This window comes from Hibiscus syriacus, unplaced genomic scaffold, assembly GCF_006381635.1.
Source record: "Hibiscus syriacus cultivar Baekdansim isolate YM2019G1 unplaced genomic scaffold, ASM638163v2 tig00111372_pilon, whole genome shotgun sequence".
NCBI classification, from domain to species: Eukaryota; Viridiplantae; Streptophyta; class Magnoliopsida; order Malvales; family Malvaceae; genus Hibiscus; species Hibiscus syriacus.
In genome coordinates, this window is record NW_024063072.1 from 58,557 (window position 1) to 70,748 (window position 12,192).

Below are 12,192 nucleotides of genomic sequence, written 5' to 3' on the forward strand. Positions count from 1 at the left end.
GTCTTTGGTGACTGTTCTTTGGAGAGTCTGAAATAAACACCTAAAGGTGTACTTACTGGTTTAGCATCTTGCATGTTGAACCTGGAGAGTACTTTGTTGATGTACTCAGCCTGTGATAATATCAAAGTCCCCGACTTTGTGTCTCTCTTGATCCTCATTCCAAGAATCTGCTTTGCAGCGCCTAGATCCTTCATAGCAAACTGCTTCGACAATTTTTGCTTCAAGTGTATAATCTCTTGCATGTTTGAGCCTGCAACGAGCATGTCATCAACGTACAACAATAAAATAATGAAGCTATTGTCGAACCTCTTGATGTAGCAACAATGATCTGCTTGGCATCTGGTAAAACTATTGCTACCCATGAAGCTATCGAACTTCTTGTACCACTGTCTAGGAGCTTGTTTTAAACCATACAAGCTCTTCTTCAACTTGCATACCAGGTTTTCTTGCCTGCCTCTATGAAGCCTTCTGGCTGTCTCATATAGATTTCTTTCTCCAAATCACCATGAAGGAAAGTTATCTTTATATCTAACTGCTCAATATGTAAATTCTCTGCAGGTACAATTTTTAATACTAGTCTGATTGTAGACAGCTTCACGACTGGAGAGAAAATTTCATTGCAGTCAATACATTCTTTTATTTGAAAACCTTTGACAACCAATCTCGCTTTGTAGCGTTTGCTCCCATCGTGCTCTTCCTTGATCCTGTAAATCCACTTGTTGTGGAGCGCTTTCTTGCCTGGTGGTAATTCAGCTAATTCCCACGTCTGATTTGACATAAGCGAGTCCATCTCATCTTTCATGGAAGACTCCCACTTGACTGAATCCTCCACTTACATTGCTTCATCATAGCACTCTGGTTCACCATTGTCAGTCAGCAATAAGTAGTGCAAAGAAGTAGAATACCGTTGGGTTGGTTTAGGAATTCTAGAGGAGCGTCTTAGCTCTGGTGTGCCTGGTTCTTCTTGAACTGCTTCATGACTGATCTGAACATTATTTCCAGAAATCTCCTCGAACTCAGCAAATTCCTTTGTTTCAGCTTTGGTATTGGAGTTGCTTGATTCTATAGTTGACCTGTCTTTGTACATCACATTCTCATTGAAAATGACATCTCTGCTTCTGATGATCTTCCGATTTTCATAGTCCCAAAACTGGTAACCGAACTCATCGCCGCCGTAACCAACAAAGGCACATTTGTTGGACTTAGCATCAAGTTTACTTCTTTCAGCAGAGTCTATGTGTACATAAGAAATACAACCAAACACTCTTAAGTGTGAAAGGTTTATTTCTTTCTTGCTCCAAACTTCCTCTGGTATTCTGCCATCCAAAGGAACTGAGGGCCCACGGTTGATCAGGTAAGCTGCAGTGTTGATAGCTTCAGCCCATAGAAATTTGGGCAATCCGGCATGTATCCTCATGCTTCTGGTACGTTCATTCAGATTTCTGTTCATGCGCTCTACTACGCCATTCTGTTGCGGTGTCATGGGAACTGTTGTCTCTATCTTGATCCCATTATTTGCGCAGAAGTCTCTGAATATCCTATTTTTGTACTCTCCTCCATTGTCAGACCTCAACCGCTTGACTTTCAGACTAGTCTCATTTTCCACCATGGCCTTCCATTTTCTGAAGGTATCAAAGACTTCTGATTTCTTCTTCAGAAAATAAACCCACACCTTCCTTGTAGAATCATTGATGAAGGTGACATAATATAGTGAGCCTGCAAGAGATGGAACTGGAGATGGTCCCCATACATCAGTATGAACCAACTCTAACTTTTCAGCCTTGGGTGTCTTACCAATCTTTGCAAAGCTGACTTTTTTTTGTTTGCCAAAGATGCAATCCTCGCATTCTTTAGATCTGGCAGCTTTCCTTTTGACAAAAGTGTTTTCATCCCTTTCTCGCTCATGTGACCAAGCCTTTGGTGCCATAGGTTTGATTTTCCATCAGCATTTGCAGCTGTAATGATATTCTCTAAATTTGAGGTTACATAGAGAGTATCGGTTTTCTTACCACGAGCAATGACGAGTGCTCCTTTGGTAATCTTCTATTCACAGTGTGAAAAGGTTGTGCTATATCCTTCTCCATCAAGCTGTCCAACAGAAATCAAATTTCTTTTGAGACCAAGAATATGTCTCACACCTTTCAGCGTCCAGGTGGTCTAGTTTGGCAACTTTAGTCGGATGTCTCCTCTTCCGACGATCTTCAAGGTTTCATCATCAACTAGATGAACTTTCCCAAAATCACCACTGACATAGTTCTCCATGATTTCTCGGTATGGGGTGGAGTGGAAAGTTACCCCTGAATCCAAGATCCATGATTCAATCAGATTATTGGCGCTTAGAATCATGGCATCACCTGTCTCATCTGTCATGTTGGCAGATTCCTATGCACCGGTATCTTTCTTCAGTGCTCGACAATCTCTTTTAAAGTGACCCTTCTTGCCACAATTATAACAGGTAAAATCTTTCTTTCTTGTTCTTGATTTACCCCTTCTGGATTTCAATCAGCCACGATTTGAATTTCTTTCTGAAGTTCTTCCTCTGGACTCCGTGTGCAAGGCTGAGAAGGTTGATGCTTCACCTGATTCTCTCCGTCGAATTTCTTCGCTCAGTACTAGATCCCTAACATCGTCGAATTTCAATTTACTATTTCCCGACGAGCTGCTAACTGCTATAACAGTAGCATTCCAACTGTCTAGTAGATATGATAAGAGAATTAAAGCTCAAACTTCATCATCGAATTCAATTTCCACTGAACTCAACTGGGTTGTGATTGTGTTGAGTTCATTTAGGTGTTGTGCCATCGATGCCCCTTCCGTCATCCTCAAATTGAATAAACGCCTCATCAAGTGCACTTTGTTTGAGGCTGATGGCTTCTCATACATACTGGAGAGAGCCGCCATAAGTCCCGTCGTGGTCTTTTCCTTTGCTATGTTGAAAGCAACATTGCAGGATAACGTCAGTCGGATAACTCCGAGGGCTTGTCTGTCGAGAAGAGCCCAGTCTTCATGCTTCATGCCCTCTGGTTGCTTTCCTGAGAGAGGTTGATATAGATTTTTCTGGTACAAAAAATCTTCGATCTGCATCTTCCAAAAGCCAAAGTCCGCACCATCGAACTTTTTAATTTTCACCTTCCCTTCGTCTGCAACCATCGCTCCTACTCGAATCTGGTTTCGTTTGGATCGTTTCTGAAAATTCTTGCGAATCACCGTGTATTAGAACACCTCCGTCGACAAACTCGTATCACCGACAAATTTTTTACTATTCATGAAATTCACTATTCACGTGAATAGTAATGAATAGTAACCTCACAAAAAATTGACAAAATTCACAACCAAAAGCTCTGATACCAGTTGTTAGGAAATAAACCGAGTACAAGTAATTTTCCTATAACCAGATTAGTGAGAATGCGAAATAAAAACGGAAAAATAATACCCGAAATTGATAACGGAGTTCAGTCAATTTTGCTTACGTCTCCGGACTGCTGCAGATATTTTACTAAGAGAGAAATTTTACATGTGTTTACAAAACACTCACTACTCACAAGAAAACTCTCTAGTATTGGGAGAAAGAAATGATTTTTGGGATGGATTTGAAGCTAAATGAGCTAGAGTATTTATAGTTGAAACTTAAGGACTTAATCATGTAAATACCCTAAAGTCTAGTGACTAATTATGATTATCCCATTACAATATTTCAACAAACATCTACCAAACTTTGAAAAAACCATTTTTCAAAGAAACATTTACTAAACTTTAAAAACCATTTTCAAAGAAACATTTACCAAACTTTGAAAACCATTTTTTCAAAGTTGGTTGCCAAACTTTGAACCTTTTAATTCGGTGCATTGCTTGACTTTCAACACTTCTAACTCCTCTCTACTATTGGTAGCTCATAATATATAGCAATGTTTGCTTGTGGGGGGGTGAAAGACCATGTTGGAATTTAGGTGTTTGTGCATTTGTTGTGGATGTTTTAGACGTTATGTTGGTTTAGAAATGTACTACGATCCTTAATGACTTACATAAATTTTAATAATCAACACATGTCTTAAAACCAACATTTTTGGTAAATTTAAGTGTGATTTACGAGTGAAATAGTGCATTTCTAGATTGTGATATCGATATCATATGAACAAAGATAAAATCTGGCTACTTTGAAAGGTAATCTCAATACTTATTCTTGGAGTATGGATAATACTATGTTAATATTGATATTAAGGGTAGTAGTACTGATACTGGGGCTGAATTTGATATTGATACTCAAGAAATTATCGATACTCTATATGGTAGTGCCGATATTATTCCTTTGTTATTGATACTAAAGAAATTTTAGTAAAATTTGGGGTTTAGTGAACTTTAAAATTTTGAGGATTATATTAAATATATTATCAACTTTAAGGACTAAAAATGTAAATAGCTTTTTCTCATCATTTATATATCTAACATATAAAAACCAAACCCCTCGATTTGTTTCGGAAAAGAAAGAGACCCTAGCGAAGCCTCTGATTTTTATTCAACATGGGAGATTACAACGACGCCTTCATGCACAACCAAAACGCCGCCGCCGTTCAGGCCCGCGTTAAACCCCCTCAGAACCGCGCCAATATTCAACAGCTCAAGCTGGTTCGTTCTTTTAGGGTTTTGTTTTTTTCGAAGAGCGTGATCCGATTACTTTTAATCTCGACTTTTTAGCTTAAGATTATTGTAGATTCTGCTTTTATGTGTGCTACTTTATGCTTTCGAATTCTATTAGGTGAATTTAGTTTTATGTTTGTCTTTTGAAATGAAGATTTGATGTGATTTTCGAAATACTTGATGCGGGTAAGAAATTATGGTGATCTAATTATGGGGGGTGGGGTTAAGATGATTAAATACGAATTTGTTTACTTTGCAGATTGGGCAAAGTCATCCTACGGGTTTAACAGCCAATCTTTTGAAGCTCTTTGAACCACGACCTCCGTTGGAGTTTAAACCACCTCCTGAGAAGAGAAAATGCCCTCCGTACACAGGTCTTTGTCGAGTATTTGGTGTTTGAATTTGAAAATTTTCATTTATTGATTTGTTTTGCTTTGTTCGGCTCTGTTAGGGATGGCACAGTTCGTTAGTCACTTCGCTGAGCCAGGAGATCCTGAGTATGCCCCTCCTGTTCAGGAAGCAGAAACACCTGTAGTATACTTGTTCTTAAGTAGAAGTTATTGTGTTTTTGTTTCTGTGAAATGCTTTGCATGATTAAATTGTTTTTGGTACCGTTTCTTATGTTCCTTTATGTGGTTTTATTGATTTTGGAATTATCTTTTAGTAGTATGACATGTCATTGAGATGATTAATTGACTGATCCCTATACTGAGATCACTTATTCATTTTTTTCATGTTTGTATCTGAGCCACCCTTATATTGGGATCACTTTTGTTATTTTTCTCATGTTTGTGTTTGAACCATGTGTTTAAAAGATGACCTTAGTAGCGCTGTGCACCATTCAGTGAAAACTGGATTAACTTACCAAAATTGCAATTGATTTGGTTATTTGGTTGGTTACCGATAATGATTTTCAGATGTTGTTTGTCATAGTTTAATTCAAATTTTCATTGAAATTAATAAGCTTAGTCAAATGACCCAAAATATATAAAACATTATATTTTTTTAATCTTTGTTAGTTTGTTTTAAGCCTTGTGTTCTTAAAAATTTTAACCCATCTTTGAATTTTAAGTATTAGTTTGATATTTATGCTTTTTGTAATTATGAAAAATTAGTATTTTTAAGATGTATTTCTAACTTCACTGCCTGAGTTTACTGAAATATTTTGGCTGGTTAAGTTGGGTAACAAGTACTAAATGTAGAAAATTTGCTTAATCTGATTCAGTTAGTTTTAAACAACTGAATGAACATTCCTAGACTTTGGTACTATTAGCTGGTCAAACCTGGGTGAGTGTTTTGTGAAAAAGAATTGTGCATTGTATTACGGCTTTGGTTTGATATGTTAATTTAACCACTGACTTAATTTGATGGAAGGATTAACCAATGTTATCTTTTGTAATAATTTTCTTTTTCTTTTTCTGGATCAGGGACAACGAAAGGCGAGAATTCATAAGTTGCGACTAGAGAAGGGTATGGAGAAGGCTGCTGAAGAGTTAAAAAACTGTAAAGTCTCGTTTCTTTAAGTTTCTTATTAGTGACTGATGAATTTGTTTGGTGCATGTATTATGATTTTGAATCTTTGTGTCTTCTATTCAGATGATCCAAATAACGACCCCAACATTTCAGGTGATCCATACAAGACATTGTTTGTTGCTAGACTTGTAAGTGAATTTGCCTAGTTTCACATCTAGTTTCATATTTCAGTTATTACTGCTGGAGTAATTTACTAGATTGTATTATTTGTTGCAGAATTATGAGACACCTGAAAGTAGAATTAAAAGGGAGTTTGAGTCTTATGGACCGATTAAGCGGGTAGGTATTTTTGAGCATCCTCATACGGGTTTGGTAAGAGGTTATGCAGCTGCTTTATTTATATTCTCTGTTCCCTTGACAAAATTTTAGTTTCACAATATAAATTTCAAGTCTTAAGTTTTATCTTTTTCGGTGTTTTCGAAACAAGCTATACTTTTTTGTGTAAAAATTGAAGTTTTCGACGTGTATGCATATTTGCTTAAGCATGCTAAAGACAAATTTTTTAAATGTTTGCATAAACTTGTTATGCTGTAATTCGTCATTGTCACAAGATACTATCCTTTTATGGTACTTCTAAATTGCAACGTAAGCAACTACTCGTTGGCATCTATGAATACGCTGAACTGCTGCCTGTTCTGTAATGTATCATATTTGAGTGTGTGTTCAAGTTGTCAAAAGTAATACAGGTATCACTGGTAAGGGTGAATTTGTAAGTTTCACTTGACCCATTGATAAGTTGCTTGAATATGTTAGGATGTAGAAATCATCTCGAAATAGGTGAATTTTCCACACTTTAGGTATTGTTCTACCACTAAGAAGCTTCTATAAAAGGTATATCTGGTAAGGGGGTGATTATTTTGTATTTTGTTCCCCGATATTTTTACAACCCTATTCCAAACATGTTACTTCATTCCTGCAAAGCAAAGCTGAAAAACTATGTTGAATGGAGCAGTTGTGCATTGTACCTTTTGGCCTTTATTTTCAAGCAACTAAAGGTGGCCGGCATCTGTTCTTTTTCATGCTCTGGGTAAAAAATTGGGAATATTAGCATCTCTTCCTTTTGTTATTTAAGTTTTCAGCCCATGCTTTTCCTGCTAATAAAAGCTTTACTTTTGGCTTTTAAAGGCTATCAAAAACATATCAGCAGTTGAGAAGGTGTTCTGGTATTTTCTAGTCTATAACTATTTTCTACTTTTTTAAAAAATATTTCCTGGTAAGGGGAGTTTAGTTTGTTCAACAATTGGTAAATATGCCATGATACATCGGTTTATCTGCAACTCTAGCAATGGTGGTCAACATCTCACAATGGAAGCCCTATTATTAAAAGGTGAGCACGGCTTATGAGGCATAATGCCTGCCTGCCGTGCCATTTAGGAATTTACTATTTCTAACATTTTTGTAGTGCTAGCACTTGGCTGTGGAGATCAAGCATCAGCAATTATAATTATCTTATTCCCATGAGAAGATTTTTCTTCTGTACTTTCAACCGTGTTAATTATTTCTTTCTTGTGACCAGGTTCGGTTGGTTACTGATAAATCCACAAATAAACCAAGAGGCTATGCTTTCATCGAGTACATGCATACACGGGACATGAAAGGTTCACTTTAATTTGATTATCTTTTTCTCTTTTAAGATGGCAGTCATAGAGAGCATTGTTAATATATGTTTTCAAACATCTCACAGCTGCTTATAAACAAGCTGATGGGAGGAAGATTGATGGCAGAAGGGTTCTTGTGGATGTTGAACGTGGTAGGACAGTCCCAAATTGGCGCCCTCGGAGGCTAGGTGGTGGACTTGGAACAACCAGGATTGGAGGTGAAGATGTTACTCAAAGGTACTTTTATGGTGGTTATGCATCATACTGTAATGCAGATGCATAAATATTGGTATAATGGCTTAAACATGTCCACCTTCAATTCAGGTACCTTCAGAGAGATAAGCTAAACTCCAAAATTTTTGCTTGGCTGATGTTCTCATAGAACTTGAAGTCCACTATTACCATGATTGGACTTAACACTTGTGTTATTCTCCTGAGATTAAGTGCTATTTTTTTATTATTATCTGGAAATTTAATGCTATCATTTGCTAAATAGGGAACAAGTACAATCTGGACCATCTCGTTCCGAGGAGCCAAGGACTCGAGAGGACCGACTTGGTGACCGGTAAGATTTAGCTTTGTTGTTCCACCAACTTTTATCTTTACAATCTCTGGTAAATTTAAAGGTTTTGTTGGCTGAATGATTATTTCAGCATAAATGGAAGAATTGTTCATTTTGCCTACTTTCTAGGCTTTTGTGATTGTGTCGATAATAATTATATTATAATTATCTGTTTTATCTTGGAAATCTTAGTGAAAGGGAAAAATCCCGTGAAAGAGGAAGGGAACGGGATAGGGAGCTTGAAAAGTCTCGCGAGCTCTCCCATGACAGACCAAGGGATCGGGATAGAGAGGATAGACACCACAGAGATCGTGACAGAACTAGAGACAGAGATAGGGATAGAGAGAGAGACCGTGGTCGTGATCGTGACCGAGCACGTGACCGAGGCCGGGATCGTGGTCGTGACTACGAGCGTGATAGAGAAAGAGATCGTGAGAGGGATAGGGATAGGGATAGGGACAAGGATTATGATGTTGGTGACTATGACCGTGACCGAGGGCGTTCCAAGGATAGAGATAGAGATAGGGAATCTGATTATGACCGTGTTGAGTCCAAACATGAGAGAGACCGGCACAGTGAGAGGGACTATGATCATGGTGAGCCAGAGGATCGTGGGTGGTATGAACAGCATGATCATGGGCATAGGCATTCAGACCTAGATAATCATCATCATCGAGGAGAATACGATTTGGATGCCCATGGTGATCGTTATGATCAATATGCTGACCGTGACCGTTATGATGGGATGGAAGAAGATGATTACAGGTGATAATCAAGTTGTTGAAATTGAGCCGCTGCTTTCTCTGCCATTGCACCTGGTTTAGTTTAGATCCCAACGGAGCTGTTTCCAATCTGCTTTCTGTTTTGCTGTGTCTGCTCTGGAGTTGAGTGTTTCCTTTGGAGTTGGAACCTTTTATAATCGTATTTTATTTTTATTTTAAGTTTTCTCAAGACATTGCTTTGTTGGTTTAAGCTCTATGCTACTGTCCTACATTGTGTTTGCATCCGTATTGCTTAAGATGCTTTAATTGGGCAATTAATGTTATTGTATTGTTGTTGGGCTTAATTTTTTGGGGGAAGGGATTATTCCAAGTTTGATGTCAATTGTAGTTTTAAAATCAGGGTCGTAAGTATTGTCAATAGGTTAATAAAATGTCTGAATAGATAATTAAAATATCTGATTAGATATTATCTTGTAATCGTTAAAAAAATCTGTCTGAATTAATTCTTAGATGTTTTAGTTTACAATTTAGTAGAAAGGGTGAAAGAGGTAACTTGTGATTAATCTATGTTTTTAGGCTCCAATATCAACCATTTTAAGGTTAATGGAGAAGCTTCTTGCTCGCACATGCCCAAAAGCTGGACCACTTAGACCGCCATTAATTTTGGGTGTGATGCAATTTTGGAGTGCAGCTATATCAATGGCTTAGGCTTTGTGCATCAACAAGCGTGGTCAATATACGAGGCACGAACATGCCACTAGAGATGGCAATTTCTACATCAAATGGAACTACAAAAGAACATCACGTCTCTGTCCCAGAAAAAAAATACGAATCCTTCTGCTTTTGTTGGATATATTATCTTACCAATTCCTTCTCGGACAGAGAGGTTAGGCCTTATAAAGTAGTGGTGGTTGGATGGTACGTGATCGCAGTTAAGTTCTTGTGAGCCTGAACTCCCATGAAGAAGAATAGCTGTTTAAGCCGAATCCGTGGATGCCTAATAATTGCCACTTCCTTCAATGTCTCCAATTGGTGTTGCTAAAAGGAGAAGAAACTAGCCCAAGTTAAAGGATTTTAGTCTAACCAAACCAAAACTATCCATTTCTTGGCTTAAAAAATTGAACAAGCAACACAATTTGGAAAAATGGATTGGCCGAATATGCAAAGCAAATAGATGTTTTTGAAATTTAAAAAGGGTGACTTCGTAGAATGCCTGCACAGAAGAATAAAATCCAACTTCAAACATCTTAAATTGACTTCACTGTAAATCTGAATTTTTTTCATCAAACTTTATCTGATTTTGTTACTTTAGTCGTCGATATATCATAATATTTAGCTAAAACTAAAAATAACATAGTATTTCATCGGTAGATCTCCTAAAACAATTCACTCGTGAATTACAATTTTGCTTCTTGTTATTCCTCGCCAAATCTCCACCGCGTCTTAGGACTTTCGGAGGATTGTCTCAAGAATATCTCTGGACATAAAATCTACCAAGTCCTACACTTCGGGAAGCCATGATCCTTCGATATGACATCTGACTCTATGCCTAACATCAATATTAATATTAAGGGTTATCATTTACTGTCAGCTGATTATATCTACTTAATCTCCTAACCTACAAATAGTCTAATGACCCTACGCCTTGCACCAATACTAAGGATCATTATAAAATTAATTTAACATTAGCATTGAATTTTAGTTTTAGTTTCTGTATTGATTTTGTCACTCTACTTTAAAAACATTTCAATTTTTGACACTGAATCTTAGTTTACGTATCAATTTAATCTTTGCAAAAAGATGTCAAGTCCTTTGATCTTCATTATCGGTTAATCTCATCCTATTATCAATCGTCATTTGTAGCAAGATTGGTATTGAATCTTTCACGAACCAATGCTTTTTCTTCTCCTCAAATTGAAATCGAGATTGATAAAAAAAAGTCACCTAAAGTTTTGATGTTCTAATATTCTAATCTCCTCCAACGGTAGTTTGATGGTACTAGTGTTTAGGTATGTTGTACGTCTTCTCGAAAAAATATTTCTCATCATTCGGATTTCTGAAAAAACACCCAATTCTCTAAAAGATAATAGTTTTTTGTTTAATTTTGTGATTTTTAAAGTGGTATTGAGAAAAAACTAAACCAATAAAATGATAAAAGACGATAAAAATAAATTTATCAATGTCTAAGATGACCATAAGAGACATTAGAAAATGACAGTATTCAACAATAGTTATAAATAGATAAAAATACCTAACATTGGTGAGAGAAGATAATGAAATTGTATAAAATTAAATTTCTATTTTAATATATTTCAACATTAATCTGTTACATTACTCTACTGTTAATAATTTAACCATTCATTACTTTAATTAAACCTAAAATAAAAGTTAAAATCATTAATAAATTTATAGATATTGAGCGTAGTTTAACCTCTTAGGATGCGTTTGGTTCATGGAATATAAGATTACCAGTGAGAATAAGATTATCGGAATGTAACATTACCTAACACATTACTGGGAATGTTATATTACTGTGTTTGGTTTGTTTGAAAGTAATGTAAGATTACATTATTTGGTTGAAGGAATAAAATATTATTGAAATGTATATTTTACCAAATTGACCTTGTTCTATATTTTTTAACAAGTGAAATTCTAATTATTTAAATAAAAATTATTTATACAAAAATTATTTATATAAAAATTCATCGATAATATATTTAAATAAAAAACATTTATATAAAAATTCACCAATAATATATTATTTTATTATTTAAATATATTATGTATTAATTTCATTTTAATTAATATTAAATTTTACATAATTTATTTAAAAATATATTAAAATTTTACTTCAACATAATTTACATAAAAATATATCATGTTCAATTTAGGGTTTTTTAACTCTTACTATGATATTGAATCGACCATGATGATAATTTCGTTGGGTAATCAAACGGATAATAAATGTGGTTGTCTCGCATGACCAAATGATATACCAAGTTAGCTGGTTTAACCATTGTTTTGAAAACCAGACCGACCGGTTCAACCGGGAACCGTTGCCTAGTCTGGTTCAATCTAGACCAGTTGAACTGCTATTAGTGAACCGGCTAGAACCGCTGAACCGTTCAAACCGGACCCGCTG

At 36.1% G+C, this 12,192-nt stretch overlaps 1 protein-coding gene across 1 annotated transcript; it reads left to right on the plus strand.

Annotated features, from left to right (window-relative positions):
* The first annotated feature begins 4,449 nt into the window (after window positions 1-4,449).
* On the plus strand, window positions 4,450-9,379 carry LOC120159716 (U1 small nuclear ribonucleoprotein 70 kDa-like). The gene is made up of 10 exons (XM_039170280.1): window positions 4,450-4,623; window positions 4,895-5,009; window positions 5,087-5,166; window positions 6,063-6,138; window positions 6,232-6,296; window positions 6,385-6,447; window positions 7,685-7,766; window positions 7,853-8,003; window positions 8,263-8,331; window positions 8,521-9,379. The coding sequence occupies exons 1-10, from the start codon at window positions 4,519-4,521 to the stop codon at window positions 9,095-9,097; spliced, it is 1,383 nt and encodes a 460-aa protein (XP_039026211.1). The 5' UTR covers window positions 4,450-4,518; the 3' UTR covers window positions 9,098-9,379.
* The last annotated feature ends 2,813 nt before the right edge of the window (window positions 9,380-12,192 follow it).

Bases quoted from the DNA above. Each gene is read 5' to 3' on its own strand.
- LOC120159716 (XM_039170280.1), top strand. From the start codon at position 4,519: ATGGGAGATTACAACGACGCCTTCATGCACAACCAAAACGCCGCCGCC. The intron at 4,624-4,894 runs GTTCGTTCTTTT...TTTACTTTGCAG, and splicing joins ATATTCAACAGCTCAAGCTG to ATTGGGCAAAGTCATCCTAC. The intron at 6,297-6,384 runs GTAAGTGAATTT...TATTTGTTGCAG, and splicing joins CATTGTTTGTTGCTAGACTT to AATTATGAGACACCTGAAAG.